This window comes from Lepidochelys olivacea (assembly GCF_965140295.1).
Source record: "Lepidochelys olivacea isolate rLepOli2 genome assembly, chromosome: 9".
NCBI lineage: Eukaryota > Metazoa > Chordata > Testudines > Cheloniidae > Lepidochelys > Lepidochelys olivacea.
In genome coordinates, this window is record NC_140419.1 from 5,818,419 (window position 1) to 5,838,394 (window position 19,976).

General features: G+C 56.8%; 2 protein-coding genes across 5 annotated transcripts in view; one reads left to right on the forward strand and one right to left on the reverse strand.

Annotated features, from left to right (window-relative positions):
• Window positions 1-4,304: 4,304 nt before the first annotated feature.
• On the forward strand, window positions 4,305-14,028 carry LOC311526567 (deoxyribodipyrimidine photo-lyase-like). 2 transcript variants are annotated; one of them, XM_084639730.1, is made up of 10 exons: window positions 4,305-4,443; window positions 5,939-6,453; window positions 7,077-7,222; window positions 7,744-7,926; window positions 8,930-9,088; window positions 9,515-9,713; window positions 10,295-10,447; window positions 10,689-10,810; window positions 11,281-11,440; window positions 11,701-14,028. In XM_084639730.1, exons 2-10 carry the CDS (start codon window positions 6,069-6,071, stop codon window positions 11,853-11,855), a joined length of 1,662 nt encoding a protein of 553 aa, XP_084495856.1. In that variant the 5' UTR covers window positions 4,305-4,443; window positions 5,939-6,068; the 3' UTR covers window positions 11,856-14,028. The 2 variants fall into 2 exon arrangements, with proteins under 2 accessions (XP_084495856.1, XP_084495857.1); XM_084639731.1 differs by having other exon boundaries at window positions 10,300-10,447; window positions 11,701-11,840.
• Window positions 14,029-14,045: 17 nt separating this feature from the next.
• The window catches only part of RUBCN (rubicon autophagy regulator), a 66,857-nt gene continuing 60,926 nt past the window's right edge, over window positions 14,046-19,976 (reverse strand). For all 3 annotated transcript variants that reach the window (XM_084639729.1, XM_084639727.1, XM_084639728.1), the window contains one exon: window positions 14,046-18,898. In XM_084639729.1, coding sequence (XP_084495855.1) covers window positions 18,735-18,898 — 164 coding nt within the window. In that variant the 3' untranslated portion in view covers window positions 14,046-18,734. The remainder of the gene's footprint in view (window positions 18,899-19,976) is intronic.

Below are 19,976 nucleotides of genomic sequence, written 5' to 3' on the forward strand. Positions count from 1 at the left end.
CTGAGATAAAGCAAAGTGAGCAAGAGCGTAGGCGCCGACTCCGTGGGGGCTCCAGGGCCGGAGCACCCACAGGGGAAAATAGTGGGTGCCCAGCACCCACCAGCCACCCATTGATCAGCTGTTTGGCGGGGGACAGGAGGCAGTGGGGGAGAGGGCAGAGCGCAGCATGCGGGGGAAGGGAGGCTCCGGCTCTCTCAGCCCCGGTCCCTGGCAGCAGGGCCTCCCTCTCCGCCCTGGCATGTTTCCAGCTCATTGGTCCCCTGGCCCCCGGCAGCCGAGCAGAAGCAGGGAGCAGGCCGCCACTCAGGCAGGCTCTCTCAGGCAGAAGCCGCTCTGTCCTGCTCTCCGCCCGGCAGCCAGGAGTCGGACGAACATGCAGATAGCAGCTCCCTGGACATACACCCCCAGAACGCTGGTTTATTTCTACGCAGCTCTGAAAGCACTCGTTTGACGCTAACCTGATCATAGGGCAGAGTCAAGAGAGCTTTGATCAGTTTTGGTAGATGTGCGGAATGCTTCTCCTGTGAACCGCTTTTGTTCAACACAAACACTTGCCTCCACCACACAATCTGCCTGAAATGCATTCCCCTCATAGACTTTTTGGCCTCAAGGGACCATCATGATCCTCTCCTCTAACCTCCTGCACATCTGCAGGTCACAGAATCTCGTCCACCCACTCTAGCAATAGGCCCAGAACCTCTGGCTGAGTTACTGAAAGGCCTCAAATCTTCATTTAAAGACTGCAAGTTACAGAGAATCCACCCTTTACTCTAGTTCAAACCAGCAAGTGACCCGCGCCCCATGCTTCAGAGGAAGGCAAAAAAAAACCACCCAGGGTCTCCACCAATCTGACCCGGAGAACCCCAAATAGGACGATCAGTTGACCCTGAGCATATTGGCAAGACTTACTGTCACGGAGTGTGGGGGAGTCCAGGCCCTGCACCCCTCTTCCTGGGATCCACTGAGACTCTCAGCCAGCCAGTAAAACAGAAGAGTTTATTGGACAACAGGAACACAGTCCACAACAGAGCTTGTGGGTACAACCAGGACCCCTCAATCACATCCTTCTGGGGGAGCAGGGAGCTTAGACCCCAGCCCTGGGGTTCCCTGTGTTCCTCTCCCCAGCCCCAAACTGAAAACTAAACCCACCCAGCAGGTTCCCTGCTGCAGCCTCTGTCCACATTTCTGGGCAGAGGTGTCACCTCCCCCTCCCCCTCCTGGCTCAGGTGACAGGCTCTCAGGTCTCCCATCCCCAGGGCACATTCCCAGGTCAACACTCCCCCCTCCCTGCTGAGTCACATCGTCACACTTACCAGGCAGACACCTGAGAAAGAATGCTCTGTAGTAACTCAACACCCTCACCATCTAGTGCCCAGCCATTGGAGATATTTGCTAACAGCAGTTGCAGGTGGGCCATATGCCATTGTAGGCAACCTCATTCTACCATCCTCTCCACTCATGGCAGACCTTCTTTTTTCCTTCTGAGGAGACCAACGTGGGAAACTTCATCTCAGGATGCAGCATCCCTAAATCCCGTACAATTTGGTCCTGCAGTGGAAGCTTCTCCACCAACTTATTGCAGGCTGCAACTTGGAATTTTTTCACCCCACTATGAAACCTTGTCCATGGAAGAGGATCCAGATCAGGGTTGGCTGACAGGGAGATTTTAGTCTTGGTGCTTTCCATCTTCCTTCTGGAGGTTTTGGTCCCTGAAGTCCAGAGAGGAAATATCAGCAGCACTGGTTACTACTGCCTCTAACACCACAGATCTGTTCAGGAGATTCCTGAGAAGACACATGCTCTCCTCCCATTCAAAGGCACCCCTGGAATCTTCCACCGAAAAGAAGATGCCACTACACCACTCAGGGAATGCTCCTAAAAGAGACCATTTCAGCATCTTTTAAGTAACAAGCAACATGCTGAACTCTGCCTTGCTTCGCCACTTCAGAACTGCTGTTGTAATGTGCGAGAACGGGCTTCCCTTGGATATTGCATCTTTACAGCGGGTTGAAGAGTTAGCCATCTAGTTCCACCATGTTTGACCAGTATCAGTAGTGGAGCTGAGTTGTCCTTGATCATATTCTTCTTTTCCTTGTGCACGTCCATTGAAAAAATAGAAGATACCAACTAACATGCCTTCCATTGGTTTGGGGGTGGCTGTGACAGCAGCTTTAGCAATCAAGTTTCAGAGGAGCAGCCGTGTTAGTCTGTATTCGCAAAAACAACAGGAAGACTAGTGGCACCTTAGAGACTAACCAATTTATTTGAGCATGAGCTTTCGTGAGCTACAGCTCACTTCATCGGATGCATTCAGTGGAAAACTAATCAATTGTCACATTCAAAAGATTTCAAAAGTAATGTGAATGTACCTCATCAAGAACATTTTTATTAATTACTGTATAGATGGCATTTCCCTCCTGTTAAGAGCCATCATATTTTTGTAACTAGGGAGGTGTTCTGTTGGAGGGGAAAAGGGAACACACCTGAACATGTGGAGGTTGTGTCCAGAAATGAGAGAGTTTGGGGAGGAAATTATTGAAGAGATTCATTGTGTAACAAAATGCCGGCTTCCTAGAGATTCCCCTGACCTGCTTACTTCATGCTCCACAAAAGGATCTACATTTTAAATAGAACAACAAAGTAATTTCTTTACTATTGTTAGAGACAAGATAGGTGAGGTAATATTGGACCAACTTCTGTTGGTGAAGAGACAAGCTTTTGAGCTTACAGAGCTGAAGAAGAGCTCGCTGGAACCCAAAAAGTTGTCCCTTTCACCAAGAGAAGTTGGTCCAATAAACGATATTACCCCACTCACCTCGTCTCTCTCTTATCTTGGGACCAACATGGCTACAACAACACTGCAAACAATTTTCTGTTGTTAGCAGCTCGACTTTGAATTGCCATGACTGGAAAAATGGAACTCCACTTTCTACGGAATTGTGGTACCGTGACATATGGACTGTCCTTGTAATGGAAAAGTTTTCACACCATGTCCACGAGAGAAGCACCACAAATAGGTTCGGTATTTAGAAATTTGCTCACCCCTTTTTAATGTACCCAGAGGAAGACGGTTCCACCCTCCTACCCCCCAGCCAGAATCTTTAGCCAGGTTCATTGAATATTAATCCTGAATAAGTAACGTAAGATGCAGTATGGTAACGTTTTTATTATGACTTAGAACTACATAAATATGCAGGAGCCAGAAATGAGGATACAGGCAGGGTTTTTTGTTTTTGTTTTTTTTTGGGGGGTGAATCTCAATTAATTGCCCAAATGGTTAACAATCGTTCATTATTCTTTTATTCCTCCTTGTCGCCCCCCTACACTCCCCCCCCCCCGCTCCTTCTTGGCTCCCCAGCAGAGGAAAAGAGCCCCAGGGCAGCGGGAGGCAGGAAGTGGGGATGCTGCTGGGACTGGGGCCCCAAATCCCGCTGCTGAGGCAGGCCCATAAGTACAGCAGGCCCGGAGATCCGTGTCCTCTGCCCTGGCAGTCCTGGGCCAAAGCAGGTTTCCATTATATCCAGGGGTTACGCTTCGGCTCAATGGGGACCGGGGCTTCTCCCCGCCCGGCGCCAAATCGGGATTAGCCGGGCGAGGGCGGGCAACTCTCACGTGTGCCATGTAACAAGTTACACAAGACAAGTGTTGCAGGATTCAATGCTGCCCTTCCGGGTCCCCCCAGCCCCAGAGATCCCCCCCGACCCCGCTCCCACCCTTCCGGGGGGATCCCACCCTAGAGACCCCCCCAACCCTTCCAGGTCCCCCCAGAAACCCCCCCACCCTTCCGGGCAGCCCCGCCCCAGAGATCCCCCCCACCCTTCCGGGTCCCCCCAGCCCCAGAGACCTCCCCACCCCTCCGGGGGGCCCCGCCCTAGAGCTCCCCCCACCCTTCCGGGTCCCCCCAGAGACCCCCCCCACCCTTCCGGGGAGCCCCGCCCCGGAGATCCCCCCCCGACCCCGTTCCCACCCTCCGCCCTAGAGATCCCCCCACCGTTCCGGGTCCCCCCAGCCCCAGAGATCCCCCCCACCCTTCCGGGTCCCCCCAGCCCCAGAGACCTCCCCACCCCTCCGGGGGCCCCGCCCTAGAGATCCCTCCACCCTTCCGGGTACCCCCCCGCCCTCTCGGGGGGGCGCCCTAGAGATTCCCCCCGATCCTCCCCCCCCCTTTCCGGGGGTTCCCGCCCCAGAGATCCCTCCACCCTTCCGGGGGGGGGCCGCCCTAGAGATCCCCCCGATCTCCCCCACCCTTCCGCGGGGTCCGCCCCAGAGATGCTGCCCCCTGCCTCGGGCTCCGCCCCAGCGGTCCCCGTCCACACCGTGGTTCTGGGGCCGCCTCCCAGGCTCCGCCCCGCTCGCTCCGCCCCACGTTGTGTAAACGGGCCCGGAGTAGCCGCTGCAGCCGGCCGGGAAGCGGGTCGCCGGGGTCCCGGAGCCGCCGCCCAGGTGAGGGGGTGGCGGGCGGGAGCAGTCCCCGGGCAGGCTGTGGGGCAAGGCGGGCTAGAGGGGGGCTCCGGGCTCCCCCGCACGCTCCCTGCCCCACAGGACGCAGGGGAGAGGGGAGCGGGTCCCTGCTCGTGCACAGACTCGAGATAGGGGGGACCCCCTGCCCCGCCCCCCCGCATCTGTCCCTACTGCCCTGTCCTGAGGCTGACCCTAAAGCAGCCCCCGGGCCAGGGCTCGCACGGGCAAATTCAGCCAAGGGGGCGATTCTGGCCCTCTGCCCATCCCAGGCTGCGCTGCTACATCCATGCCCACGGGCTCCCCAAGCCTCGGGACCTGCAGCAGCCCGCCGTGGGTCTCACTGCCCCAGCCTGGGCGCCCAGACCTGGCAGGGATGGGCACAGTCTAAATCAGTGAGAGTCAGGCAGGACTAAAGTATGAGTGTGAATTGAAAGCAGATTAACTAATCTGGATTAAGGCCCTGGCGGGAGGCTGTTCCAGAGAAAGGGCGGGCAGGAATAGTTCCTCCCTAGCAGCAACTCCGGAATCCCACCCCCGGTACACAAGCTCGGGCCTACCAGTCCCGGCTGCAGCATGGGGTGTGGAGTTTGTTCTAAAGATGAATTTTGTAGCAAGGGCTAGAGCTGCTCCAGTGTCCCCCACCCCAACCGCTCAAAAACCATCAGTTACACCCTCAAAAATGATGAAAGCAATTTAGAAATAATGAGACATGAAAGAAGCACATCGCTGGCGTTCTGGGACTATGCCTGCTGGGGTTGGAGACCCCAGAGCCCATCTTTTCAAGCTTTTCCCTGCAATCACAAAAGCTGGAAACTCCCCCCTTTCTATTAATGCAAGCGGAGAGTCTCCCATAATCACATGACTCCAGAAGCTGGGACTTAAAAACAAACAAACATGCAGACTCCCAGGAGACAGCAAAAAGTCAGGAGTTCTCTGCAGCAGTTGCCAGGTCCCAGCCTGCTGCCTCTGGCCCCGAGGGGCCTTCTGTTGGGCTCGAGCCGGAGTGTAACATGCCACGAGCTGTAGTCTCTGCAGTTTTTACACCTATTGCAGTTGAGGGTGGCTGGGGGCCAGGTCTGTCTCTCATCAGGCAAGTTCAAGATATGCAGCAGGGTTTTTTGTTTTTTTTCCACCCATCGAATTTGTGAGCTTTTATGTTCAATGGCGGGGCTGAGCAGCCACCTTTGGAGCTATGCAGGAGGAATCAGACTAGTGGCCGTGTTCCAACACAGAGGTGGCTGCCACTGCAGAGTGGGGAACTGATTCTTGCTGTGTACGGTTGATGAAGTGCTTTGGGATCGGAGTCTGTAAGGCGCTATAAGGAAAGTAAGGTATTAGATTCCTGTTGGGGGCACAGAACGCCTACTGGCAACTGCGAATAGCCCCCGAAGGCTTCAGGGAAACATACGAGCGATTGTCTTGACTGAGAAGTTCCAAGGAGAGGCCTACAAAGAGGTGTGTGTTTCTCTGCCCACAGATAGTTTCACGCCAACAAGCTGCTGCTGGGAAGGTTGGCTGGAGTCGGCTCGTCTGCAGCTGCCTGGTGTGGCTGCTGGAGACTGCATGGTGTGTCGGGGCTGTGCCCGCCCCATAGGACGGCAGCGAGCATGTCTCAGAAGAGCAGGAACCGGCGGGCACATGGCAGGGAGGACACCACGGCCAGTCCTGCTGGCTGTGGGGATACAGCGAGGACTAGAACTGCTGCGGTGCCCCGTGGTCAGCTGAAAGGCAAACGGAAGGTCCTGGCAGAGCCCAGTGGGGCGGAGGCGTTGACCGTGGCTAAGAGGAGGAGGAAGGAAGGGGAGGCGGTGGAGGGGGGAGGAGCTGGGAGCCTGGGGGAAGCTGTGCGGCAGGCGCGGCTGCGGGTTGCCCCCTCTGTGCAGGAGTTCAAGTACAACAAGAAGCGAGTGCGCCTGGTCTCAGAGAGCTCTGACCTCAAGGATGCCGCCAAGGGCGTTGTGTACTGGATGTCTCGAGACCAGAGGGTGCAAGGTACGATCCATCCCGGGACCAGGATGCAGCACGGGGGGCGTGAAAGTCTATGGGGAGTCAAAGCCCTTGTCCCCTCCCCCTTGCCCCTAGAGCAAGTTCTTGCAGTTGAGACCTTGATGGCGCCAGTTGAGATCCCTGGTCCCTCAGCTGATGCAGACAGTGCTGGGCTCCCCGTCCAGCATCATGGCCTAGTAGGATTCCTTTTGGGAAGCCCCCTCGGCAATGTTCATGGCTAGAGCGTGTGATTTTTCTCTTTACCCAGGCACCAGTTCTCCGTGGGTTTTATTTTGGAGTTCGTGGCTTTAGCCGAACCTCCGCCCCCGTAGCTCAGCTCCCCCCAAGCCGTGAGCTGGGGTGGGCTTGAGGAGAGATGGATTTGGCTTCGGCTTCGACTCTGCTAGGGGCTTTACATGGGTGGGTCAGTATCAATAGCTCCCTTTTACAGATGGGGAAACTGAGGCACATTCCGCTCATTTCGGTGCCTGCAAGACAGCTGTGAAGCCAAGGTCTCCTGGCTCCCAGTCCTGGGCCTGAGCCATGGGCTGAGCATTTGGCAGGGCTGCTCTGTAGTAATGCAAAGTGTCCATCCAATGCAGTCAGGTGCTCTCTCTCTCTCTCTCCAGATAACTGGGCTTTCCTGTACGCCCAGCGCCTGGCCCTGAAACAGCAGCTCCCTCTGCATGTCTGCTTCTGCCTGGTGCCCAAGTTCCTGGAGGCCACCATCCGTCACTTCGGCTTCATGCTGAAAGGCCTGCAGGAAGTGGCCGAGGTACCGGTTGCTTAGGAAATGCCATAGAGGGGAGGGTCAGAGCAGGGGCGGAGCGCTGGCCTAGGACACACAGTAATGGGGGCAGGCGTGCGGCTCTCAGCAATGTCCCAGTGTGAGTGAAGGGCCCGATCCTGCCAAGAGTACCGTTGCGGGATTTTTCCAGCGCTGTCTTCTCTCATGGGGGCAGAGGGGAGTTGAACTTGGAATCCGTTTCCCTTCTCCTGGCTCTACAGGGCTGCTCGCAGGCCCAACATCTCTGTGCAACACCAAGCGTTTGTCTGGAAAGCAAAGTCACGCCAATTGCAGGGACCCAGCCCACCCTGGGATCTTTATAGCCTGTCACTGTAAGCAGAGATTAGCAAAGCCACGCAAGGGATTGGGTGCTGCAAGCGAGTGACGTGGAGCACCCAACTCTTGGTTGGAGCCCAGCTGGGGTGGCACTGGGCAGCTCGGCCTGGAGGAGCAGTTATAGAAACCAGGCTCTTTGCCCCATGTTCACAGAGCCTTTCCCTTCGTTCCAGGAGTGCCAGGAGCTGGACATCCCCTTCCACCTGCTCATCGGCTTTGCCAAGGATGTGCTGCCTGCCTTCGTGACGGACCGTGGCCTCGGCGGAGTGGTGACAGACTTCTCCCCGCTCCGCGTCCCCATGCAGTGGGTGGAAGACGTCAAAGAGAGGCTCCCGGGAGATGTGCCGTTTGTACAGGTGGGGGTCTGGGCTGCGGGGGAGGGGGAGCGTGGGGCTGGGGGCTCTGTACATAGGCCGTTTCTCCATGCTGGCAGGTGATCTCAAGGCGGTGGTGTTAATAACGGGGCTAACAGCTGGCTCCCAGCTCTTTAAATAGGGGGCTGAGAGGCAGAATGAAAGCGTCGAGAGCTGGTCGCTGCAGATTGAACAGCGGGGTGCTGCTGTGGCCCCAAGATCAGCTTTAGAGAAGGTTGGGGACTGGGGTGGAACTCAAGCAGGTAATTGGCAGCAGGGCGGGGAACTCGTTCTGACGCTTGGAAGGTTTTTGAGCGTGTAAGTGTATCTTGGACGGAGTCAGAAGTTTGGGGGCAGGGAGGGAGTTGGAGGGAGGGGGGAGTGAATGAGATTATACCGGGGCCATCCCCCTTCATGGGGACACGCGGCCACTGCCCAGAGCTGGTGACTGCAGGCGCAGGGAGTAATGCCTTACAAGTACTGTTCCAGGGAGAAATTCCCCCTCACCTCAAATGCCCCATTCGTATTCCCCACGAGAATCAATCTGGGACTGAGCAGGTTCCTGGCAGATGTCTGGGCCAAGAGAGAAACACGCAAGGCCCTTTGGGGTGGGGTCAGCTCTGCTGAATTCAGCACCTGTTTTTTTGTTCAAAGAGATTCTTTTTAAATTAAAAAAAAAAATCACCGGCCGAGCTGTTATGCAGCTGAGCTCCATCTTCCCCAGACCATGGTGTGTGGAGCCCTGGATGGATCCAAGTGGGCATCTCCTCCTGCTCCTAGACTGGCCTGATTCTAGTCACTTTCATTTCCAGGCCCCACAGCCCAGCACCAGACTGCAGGGAAAGGTTAGCTTGATCGCGGGCAGGGAGGGGGAGTTGAAATTAAAAACAAAGCCATGGGAAGGTTTGGGTGGATCTAGGGCTCGGTCAGAGTGTGGGTGGGGGGGTGTCATGTTTCTCATCCCCCGTGCAGCCTGCCTATTCCCAGCTCGCCGGCTGCTTTCCAGGTTGATGCTCACAACATTGTCCCATGCTGGGTTACCTCAGACAAGCAGGAGTACGGAGCCAGGACAATTCGACGGAAGATCCACGATCGGCTCCCCGAGTTCCTCACGGAATTCCCTCCCGTCATCAAGCACCCGTTCCCGCCCACAGCCCCGGCAGAGGTAACGTCTGGAGTCCTTTAGCCGCACGCCCCAGGCGGCTCCCAGCAGAGCATCCCAAACACTAGCTAAGCTTCAAACCCCACTGGAAGGTGGGCGTGATCTCCATTTTACAATGGGGGGGGGAAGAGAAATTGAGGCTGTGGGGTGAAGTAACTTGCCCAGGGTCACACAAAGGCAGTGGCGGAGCTGGGAACAAATCAGAAATCCGAATTTCCAATTCCCTGGTGCAGTAGGGTTTAAAGGAACCTTAGCATCACCAAAAGCAGATGGAGTATCAGCAAGCTATGGCCAGGGTGTATTTAGGGGGGGGCAGGGTAGGATCTGTCTGATCCAAAGCAGCCATCAGAACCGGCCCTGTCTGCCGTAGCATCCTGGGCAGGGCGGGAACATCTGCAGCTTGGCAAAAGCCTCCTTGCGATTGTGCAGCCCATAGACTGGAGCGCCTGCCGCGCCAGCCTGCAGGTGGACTGCTCGGTGAAGGAGGTGAGGTGGGCGACGCCGGGGACGGCCGCGGGGCTGGCCATGCTGGAGTCGTTCATAGGTGAGCGGCTGAAATCCTTCGGTACCGACCGGAACAACCCGACCAGGGCAGCGCTCAGCAACCTCTCGCCGTGGTTCCACTTTGGTGAGTGGCCCCTGGAAACCCACGTAGCTCTGAAGGGCAACAGGCTTGACTGATCTAGGTAATTACCCCTTCCGGGCACAGTATGGCCTCTGGAGGGAGGTAAGTGGCCCGGGCCAAGGAGAGATGGCTAGTGAGGGGCCGTAACTCCTGTAGGTTTAATTCAGTCGCTTTCCTCACCTTGGTGACTGTCCCCTGATGGGTTAAGAACGGTATCCGGGCTGCCGGAGGGAAGAGCATTGGTCCAGGTTTCTCCCTCGGGGCTGATTGAGTTGGTCTCTGAGCCCCATGGCAGCTTGGGGGGGTACAAAGGCCTGGCTGCTGGTGTTTCATGCTGCACTGAGGTTAGCTGTAGATATTTATATGAACTGGATCAATCCCAGCGGAGGAAACACCGTGCACCTGAAGGGGGATGGGTACTGGGGCTGTGCCAGCTAATCCTATGCTGCTCTGGCGTTCGATCCCACGTGCTCAGGCCAGGCCGGCAGCATGCCAGCTCCCGTGGGAGCCGGAGAGTACAGGGCTCAGCGGCCGAACGCCCTCTCTGCTTCCCCGTCTCTTCTCCCCGCCCCGTTCCCGGACAGGCCAGGTCTCCGTCCAGCGGGCCATCCTGGAGGTGCAGAAATACCGCAGTCGGTACAAGGAGTCGGTGGATGGGTTCACCGAGGAGGCCGTGGTCCGGAGGGAGCTGGCCGACAACTTCTGCTACTACAACAGGAATTACGACAAGGTGGAAGGTAACGCGTGGCCCGCGCCCTGGGGGAGCGACAGCCTGTGGTACTCACGGTGCGCGAGAGCACGCTGGTGCGTGGGGAGTGACTGGGGGGGGGGGGAAGCTAGTCCTGCCTCTGCCCAGACCTGCTGGCAGGATTGGAGCCTCCAGCCCAGCGGCTCCATCACCCAGCGGCAGAGTCCCTGTCTTCGGGAGCCTGGCTCCCCCGGCTACGTGCTCTCCAGTCCGACCGTTATGTTTTGAAGGTGCGTACGACTGGGCCAAAACCACCCTGAAGCTCCACGCCCAAGACAAGAGGTCTCACCTCTACGAGCTGAAGCAGCTGGAGGAGGGGAAGACGCACGACCCGCTCTGGAACGCTGCCCAGGTACCAACCAGCCTGAGCTTCTGCCTCCCCTCCTGGATCCATTGGGTGTTAGCACCGAGCACCCCAAACAGCCCCAGTCCTGGTGGGTTCCCATAACAGAGCCGGCCATAGAGCACACCTGCTTCTCTGCACCCCTGGCCAGCGTGTGCCCTTTGAATATGGGTTACAGCAGATATTCCCCAGCCAAGCACGCAGGGCAGAGAGCTCCAGCGGCCAGGTGGGGCCTGCAGGCCAGAGCTTGGCTCTCTCCATTGAGGGAGACTGTGAGGAAGGTAGCCATAAAACTCCTAGGTAGATGGGAAACTGAGGCTGAGGCCAGGTCCAGGCAGGCCCCACCCCTCACTCTTCACCCCAGATTCCACACAGGTGTGTCTTGTTCTCACCTCCCTCCTCTCCCCCGCCGAGCAGCCTGGGTTCTCCTGCTGGGGCGAGGTTGCGGCTCTCATGTTGGGCTCTCCCACTCCCTGCAGCTCCAGATGGTTCACGAGGGGAAGATGCATGGGTTCCTACGCATGTACTGGGCCAAGAAAATCCTGGAGTGGACCCGCTCCCCCGAGGAGGCCCTGAAGTTCGCCATCTACCTCAACGATCGCTATGAGCTGGACGGCCGGGATCCCAACGGCTACGTAGGTTAGTGACTAGCGCATGGGAGTGAGAAACCCTTGAGAGCTTGGGGAGGGGGATCCTGTCTGCTTGGGGGCTGCCAAGGTCCCCTTACACAGGTTAAAGGGCCCCCAGTTGCCCCCACATAGCCTGTCCAGCTCCCTCTCCCTCATACAGCCCCCACCCCTGTATCCCTCCCTTGCCAGGGCTTGTAGCAGGCTCCTGGGGGCCTGTGAAGAGGTGCAGGAGGGTACAGGAGACCTGACTGTGGGTTCTGTGCCTGGCAGGCTGCATGTGGTCCATCTGTGGGATCCACGACCAGGGCTGGGCCGAGCGGGCCGTGTTTGGGAAGATCCGCTACATGAACTACGCCGGCTGCAAGAGGAAATTCGACGTGGGGCAGTTCGAGCGCAGATACGATCCCCGCAAACTGGGCCAGTAGCCCTGCCGGGGGCAACTCCTGCTGAAAGCAGGATGGCTGGTGCTTGTGGAGGGTGGGGGGGGTTCTATGCTGGGCCTTCCAACGTTTTCATTTCCCCTAAATAACATTGAAACCTCTGAGCCTCTGAGACGAGAGCCAGCAGGGACTCTGCTGCCCTTGCCAGGGTGCTGCTCAACCTCTTCCCTACAGGCCTCCAAGGCAGCGGTTTGGGCATCATGCCGGGAGCTGGGGCAGCCAGCCCAAGGTTTTCCCGGGATGCCCCCAGTTTTCTCTGGCACAGCCCCAGATGTGCCACCTCCCCCTACTAGCCGGGGACAGCTCAGCAATTATGGCAGCTATAAAAGCTATTTGATATTTCGAGGGGGGACAGGTTCGCCAACCACCCCAACTGCTGGGGGAGGAGAGACAAGTCTAGCCCTTGCATGCAGCAGGTAGACAGGCCTGGCTCTTAGAGCTGTGGGATGGAAAACAGCAGCATTTCGCACGCTGGGCTTGTAGCTTAGCACTTCTGAACTGACTGCGTGAGGCAGGGGGATCTCGGAGCAAATCCACCGCTGCTGGCCGGGGCTCAGATGGGAGCTCCCTGGCGAAACACACTGACTTCAATGGGCTGCGTTACCTCTAGGGGCTTTCCTGCCCCACCACATGCAGACGTGGAGGCTTGTCTTATCCCAGGCAGCAAGCGAGCAGGGTTTTCAGAGTGACTGTTAAAAGCCCAGTGACTTGCAGCAGGGTCTGTCTCGTAAACCTTACCACACCCAGCCCTGGTGTCTGTGTCATTCCTGCAGCAGTCAGCAGAGTTTCGATGGGATCAGAGGAAGACAAGAACTGGGGCTGCCCAGCCCTTGCCCTAAAGCTTAGCAAGCAGCAGCTCAGCTCAGCGCGACGGTCCACCAGCCTGGGGCTGCTCTGACTGCCCGAGATGCTCTAGGGAAGGGGATAGTCGGGCACCGCTGGCTACCCCCAGCCGTTAGTGCTGCACGAGGCCGTGAAACACAGGGGCCTAGACGCGGTCAGACCAGCCCACGTTTGTTCACAAGCGTCGAGGTTGTGGCGTGTTACTACGCACTCTGCTTCGGTCCCGTTTTCAGAGCTCGCACCGTTACAAACGCAGGTCTTTGCATGTGTGCGTCTACCCTGCCGTAGCGTTTCCCCCATCAGTGCTCACATTACCCAGAACACTAGGGGGGCGCTCTTGGGTCAAAGGTAAAGCCAAGACCATACCTATACAGCCTACCCTGAACTGCACAGCATCGGGCCAGGGGTTTAATCCAACTGGAATATTGACTTGCAGGTAAATTAGAACATCTCTTCCTGCATCGCTTGGCTTTCTGGGCTGGTCACCCATCCACATCGTAACCAGGCCTGATCCTGCTTAATAACACACCTACAAGTTGAACCTCTCTAATCCGGCACTCCCTGGTCCGGCAACATCCGTAGTCTGGCATAGGGGCTGGAGCACCCCTGGGGAAAAATTAGTGGGTGTGGAGCATCCACTGGCACCAAGCTTCCCCCTCTGCCCCCCTCCTCCCTCCCACGCCTCTGTAGTCCCAGCCTCGGGTAGTGAGGGGCATGGGGTAGTGAGGGGTAGTGAGGGGTAAGGCTGGGACCATAGCTGGGGGTGGCTGTGGAACCCGGAGTGAAGCCCCATAGCCAGGACCCTGGGTTGGCAGCAGGGGGGCTGGTGACCAGGACCCTGGACGAGGGGCTGGCGACCAGGACCTGGTGCCAGCATCGGAGCCCCTGGGTGGGGGGCCAGCAGCCAAGAGCCTGGGTGGCAGTGGGATCCCCGGGCAGGGGGCCATGCTGGGCGCAAAGCCTGGGGGTGCTGCAACACCCTCTGCACCCCTACTTCCCCCGCCTATGGAGATCCGCTGGCACTCTGCATTGACCTCCCGTGCTTCGGCAAATTCTCTGGTTCGGCACCGGTCAGGTCCTGAGGGTACCAGACCAGAGAGGTTCAGCCTGTAGTTCCCTGGTTTCCAGCAGCAAGTTGGCCTCGGTTTTTTTTTTACTTGTCCATCACTGTGTTTTTAAATTAAAGGCACACAAACAGCAGGTGAGCGGCACTCTGGGGAAGTCAGCACTGGTGCTTTCCTGGCTCTTATGAGCAAGATCTTTGTACTTCTTTCTTTCAGCCAGCTTTAATAAACTCCAATACAGTTGAGGTCAAGCAAGAGCAGCCAATGATGCGTTTATTAACTTAGTTTATTAGGGACGGCATTTGTTGTTGTTATGCTGTACAATAATACAGCAGAGAGGAATCCAATTGATCATCATGTACATTGTACCATGACCCTTCTCTGTATTTACAAAGAGCTTGTACGCACACAGTTACGCTTATTTACAGTGGTAAGTACTGTAATAGCTTGGCAAATGGGTCAGTAGCAGCTTCATTAGTGTTGTGCATCATTTTGCATTAAAACCCTCCGCTGTCTTGAATTCCCAGGCGGGGTCCCCGTCTCAGCGAGAAAGGTCCCACTGTGAAGGGGGACAAAACCCACAAATCCACTCACTGTCTTTCGAAGTGGAATCAGTGCTTCTAGAAACCGCCCAGAAACTTAGCCACCAGGGAAACACCCCACAACGTTAAAGTGCTTCAAAACAAAACATAGAAGGTCCTGTTCTTTTGGGTCAGAGCCGGCACATGGGAGGGAATCGGTTCGTCAGCCATCACCACCAAGGGTCTGGACAGTAGTGCTAGGTCTCAGACCAGGCACGGCTGACACTAAAGGAGGGATTTGACGGCTGTAGGACAGTGAGAATCATCATCCTGCAGTTCATAGGACGGGATCGGCTTTTTTGTCAGCCACAGCGCGTGCAAAGTTCGAAGCCAGCTGGAGTTTGCCAGCCATCAGTGGCATATAGCGGCGTTATTAGGCTGAAAGCTAGGAGGTGGCACTGGGCGCCCATGTGACAAACAGGAGGGCAGCTGATCGCTGGGCTGGGCATTTAGAATACAGCTGGGGGGGCGGGGGGGGATCAAAGTATGCTCACAAAGCAGACCCTGACTGTCAGTTCTCAAGTTAAGGCACATGCAACAGGTCAGTTCTGGGCAAGCTACAGATGCCCTAGGCTTTGATCCCACCATCCTTCTGATGCAGAAATGGGATATTAATGCTAGTGTCTCTGCTTTACCTGGACTTTACCACCTCTAGAGCTCCTGCACTCTCAGCTCTGTTAAACCACCTGCCAAAACCCAGGCCTGCCCTGTATAACCACCTACCCTTGCTGCCTGCTCCGTGGGGTAACACCCTTGTCGCAGTTGCTCCTTGGCTTCCAGATACCTTTAGTATTGAGATCTCTCACTGAACAGTTGATCTGAACCTAGTTCCACCATCAGCCTCAATGCCCACCTCCCAATGCCCTGCACCTGGGGAAACAACAGCAGTCCCACCAAGCTGCTGCTTTAAGAGCCACCCAAGTTCTTGTCTGCCGCCCCCCAGCAGGAGAGGAAGCAGCAGCTGCAAGGAAGCCAACCTACCTACACAACTGACAAAAGTGTGTTGGGGGGGGGAGGGCGGGAGGAGAGGCTGCTTCCTCGAGTGCATCCTGTCTGAAACAGAGCCCAAATGCAGCCAGCCTTCCTCTGCCCTCAGACGGCCCTGGCAGTTTTCCCTCCTTCCAAGGGCACTTGCAGCCTGTTTCACTTCGGCCCCAGCCTCTGCAGCTCTCCCAGGGATTCACCGCTGGCACGAATGGGGCCAGGTCCACAAGAGGCTAGAACCCCAGCATTGCCCTGCGCTCAGCCTGACGTGCCAGCCACCAATCAGGGCAGGAGCTGAGGGAGAGTCGCCACCATCACCCCCACTTCCAGGCAATACACAACCTCCCCACCTCTCGAACAGCGCCTTTCGATGTACACGACTGCATGGAGTGCCCAGACAAAGGCCGCGCTGAAAACGGGGGCACACCCATCTTCCATAAACCGGAGCCGAGATCAGCCGCTACCTGCAGAGATCACAAGCCCCAGTGTGCAAAGATGTCCAGTTGCCGTGTGCAGCCCCGAGAGCGCACTGAATACCCGAACGGGGAGTTGCTACAGGCTGCATCTCCATATTGAAGAAGGAATCTGCAGGCCACATTGTAGACTCTCTGGACACTCCCCTAAATCACACCAACTACCAGTACGCTGCTCATCTGTGCCACACCACAGAACTCTGCCCAGGCTCAGCTGGGCATCAGGACATCCCGTACCAGGAACTAGCATGAAGGGCTGGAGGAGTGCAATTTGTCTATGCTGGACAGTCCAGCCAGGCAGAAAATGCCTCCCGTACTGCTGGCAATGGACACTAAGGGCCAGATTTTTAAAGATGTGTGGTGCCGTGCTCCCATTGAAATCAACACGAGTTAGGCACCTAAATAGCTTTAAAATCTGGCCCTAAGTGACCAGCTCAAACGAGAGCAGCTCATTTAAAAGACAGGAGCAATTGCCTTTAACAGAGATCAACTTAAAATAACCCAATATACACAAAGATCAACCCAACTGAAATGATACACTGAGAAGAGGAGCTGGCTGTGGGCACCTGCTCTCGAGGGGGGGGGGGGGGAGGAGGGCTCAGGATGGCAAATAAACAGCTTTACACCTGCTAGGGGGCCTGATCTCAGATACCAGCTCTGAGGAACGCTGGGCCAGGGGGCAGCCAGTGGGCACTGTGGAAGACCACATGCTTTGTAGGCTCTCTCTCCACACAAACACACAGCTCAGTAGAACAAACTGGTTGAGGCACTGAGTGAGGAGCATGGGGTACTGGGGAGAAGTTCTGGACTGGGCTAATCTCCCGACTACAGGGCGCTCCACATCACAAGGCCAGCTCTACCCAGTGCGCTTGGGGGTGGCTCCTTTACCAGGTTATTGGCCGTCCTGCTAAACATGCTCATTACTCAGTCACTCCAACGGGCACCCGATCCAGGGAGATGAGAAGTGCAGCTCTCATCTTAAAGCCAAGGGAGCTGGCTGAAGCGTGGGGCTGCTCAGCAGCTGCACTGTCTGCCTCCCCGAGCGTTCGATCCAGCAGGTACTGGACTGCTAGCGGGAGGGTGCCTGTGACAGGAGAGACAGGTGCATGTCACAGAACAGCATCAGGGGATCCCAGCACAAACTGGCAGGCCCGATGCACCAACGCCAAGGTCTGGAACAGGGGCACGGCCAGAATCCACTGCAGAGAGGACACCTTATGCTGAGGGTGCAGCATGGATGGGAGAAAGGCTCCACTGAGACCGACTGTGGCTTCATCGAGCTCTGAAATAGTGGGGGCGAGTGTCATGTAGAGTCATCTGAGTGCCCAGCACATGGCAGAGATCCAGGCCCCTGCCCCTGCCACGTCTCCCGTGGTCCCAGATGTTTGCTTCTAGCTAAGACGCCTGTCTACACTTCACTGGCCTGAGTGAGGATGGGGTCCTCACAGCGCCACAAGGCAAGCTGAGCATTCAAGGCTACAGGGGCGGGGCGGCACCATCGCACACACAGCCTGCTCTCCCAGGCGCTGGCGGGCGGGTTCCCCCCGGGCCTGGTGCAGGAGCCCCTACGCCGCCTGGCACCCAGGGATTGAGCTCTGGCTTTGTTCAAACTGACCCTTGGTCTCGGATCTAAGCGTAACTGCTCAGTCCCCCCAGCAGACAGACATGGGCGAACACTGCCCCCAGTCCAGGGGACAGGAGCACTCGGTAGCCACACTCGTAGCAGTTCAACTCCTGCCAAGATCAGCAGAGAGAATCCGGCTTTAGACCTGCTGCTTCCTCCGGCTCAGCTAAGGTGTTTCATCTCCCCATGCTGGGCATGCAGCTGTCCCATTGTCTGTGGCCTCCCCGCCTTCCGGCCCGAAGAGCGAGAGCCCCCTGTTCACCTGCTGCATGGCACAGGGCGATCTCCTGGCACCTGCGCTGTGGGAAAGGTGGCAATCACGCCTCTGGGACGACAAGCCCAGCCCTTCACCCAGCAGGTGAGGGCTCCGTCGGCACCAGGCACAGTCTGAGGAACCGAACATCAATAGCGGAGAAAGTGGCTGATCCCAACAGCGACTGGCACAGATCTCTCCTCCAGCCTGCATGCAGCTAAAGCAGGGCCGAGCCTAAGGGAAAAATCAGATCAACTCCATTGTCACCTACAGTCCGCGTGCCCTAGCCTGATCTACCAGCCCAGCAGGTATCCACCATTAGTGACTGCTCCCACCAGGCAGAGGACAAGGCGCTGTTTGCTGCTTCATCTTCCCTCCGCCCCCAAATCAAGTCATATCAGTTCTGAATAAGGGACTGTTAAAAAGATCACGTCAGCAGCAAAGGATATGGTGTGTTACAGGCAGAGGACTTGGCAAAAGCCCCTTCTCTTTTGCCCCAATGCAGCAAGCCTAGGGAGCAGCAGGACTCCAGTTACTCCCCCTGGAGGGCTGAGCTGGACAGGAGCTTTCACCTCCTAACTGGTGGGAGCTCCCCAAGAACCTGCTTCAGGGAGGACAGCGCAGCTCCTGGCTAACACAGTCTGCTGGCTGAGCTCCTCCCGAAGGGATCAGGTGGAGCACCCAGGCATACAATCGCTCATTGCGCTCCGAGTGTGGAACAGACAGGATTCGCTGCCGGACCCTGTAGGAAGGCAGCAGCGTGTCCACCTTGGCAGGGTCACGACTGCAAGAACTAGCGTCCGGAGTCCGCCGTCCCCAACACCATCGTGTAGAGAGAAAAGAAACCAGCTCTCTTGAAACAAACCAAGCCGATACCGTCAGTGCGAGAGGGCCAGCTGCTCTGAGATCTCCCATGATACAGCCCTCCCACAGGCTCCTTTACGGTGGAAGAGTCAGGTTAGTCCCTAGTTTAGTCTCTGGTGATGAAGGCCACACACACAAATACATCTGCTGGTCTCCTCTTCCCCCTCCGCCACCACACTCATGTTGCGGCCACTGCCCCTGGCGGCTGCTCCTCCTCCTCGTAGTCAGAGATGTAGGACTCCATGCTCTGCTTGGCCAGCAGCTCTCTCCTGGCATGCAGGCGCTCACACCGGGGGCAGCAGCCCGATTTGAAGCAGGATTTGTGATAGCAGGCCTTGCACTCTGAGGGAGGGAGAGAAAGCAACACCATGAGCACAGGCATGCGTCGGCATGCTCCCCCTTCCGGGCACAGCCTGCCCATACCCAACGGGAGGGATGCTAAGTCACTGACAGGGACAGAGCATGTTGAGATCAAATCTCAAGGTGTTACAATTCTGACTAATTCGCCTCTTACGTGGTTCTTAAACAAAAAGATCTTTGGAGTAGGGATGGTGCCCACATGACTGGAAAGCGCCCAGCCCACCGCATGCACTTGGAAACTAAGTAATTTGGGGCACTTCACTCAGTTTTGGACAGCAATGTTAGGTCAATTGCACTTTGCATCTCATCCCTTTCCCAAAGGTTTCTTGCCCTGCCAAGGAAATGGTGACCCTAAACAAAAGGCCTTCACTGAAAACACTGGCGGCAAGAGAGAGTCTAATTTTAAAGAGACGGCCACATTTGTAGATTGCCAAGGGCGGTTTGGATGGCTCAGGAGACTGGAGCCAGGATACGGTGCTATGGTGCATGTGGTCATCAGCAAAGGTCGAAGTGACCAAAAGCAGTTATCAACTACAGGGCGTGGGGGCTTCAGTAAAATGATTGCATAGTCTCAGTCCAGCGCCACATGGCCAAAGCGCTGTGGTTACCGGACTCCTTGGCTGATAACCTTAAAGGCACCAAAGTCAGAACGGCCATGAAGATGGAGCCCTGTGCCCAGTGCACACTCCAAATACGTGTCATGCATCTGACCCAGTTACAAGCTGTAGGGCAGGCTGCAGCCACCCTGGAAATGAGTTCGTGCACCCCCGCTTAGCACACTGCCCATCTGTGCAAGCGTAAGTGTGGGCAGCTATCCCGCAGTGCGCTGGGTGCAGTGCACTCTACTGGCCACCCCCAGATACACAGGCACGGTTCTGGCCACGCTGCAAGGGAGCACATCAAACCGGCTAGAGAGAGTCAGCTGTGTGCTGATCCAGGTCAGAGGCGTAGGCTGAACACGGGTTGCTGCCAGGTGGCTGGACAAATGTTAAACAAGCAGCATGCAGAAAGGCCATGCTTGGAGGCAGCTGAGGCACTCGCTGTTACAGCCTTGGACAAA

Coding starts and splice junctions, on each gene's coding strand:
- LOC311526567 (XM_084639730.1), top strand. CDS start 6,069: ATGTCTCAGAAGAGCAGGAACCGGCGGGCACATGGCAGGGAGGACACC. Junction 7,223..7,743: donor GCCTGCAGGAAGTGGCCGAG/GTACCGGTTGCT, acceptor CCTTCGTTCCAG/GAGTGCCAGGAGCTGGACAT. Junction 9,714..10,294: donor CTCGCCGTGGTTCCACTTTG/GTGAGTGGCCCC, acceptor GTTCCCGGACAG/GCCAGGTCTCCGTCCAGCGG.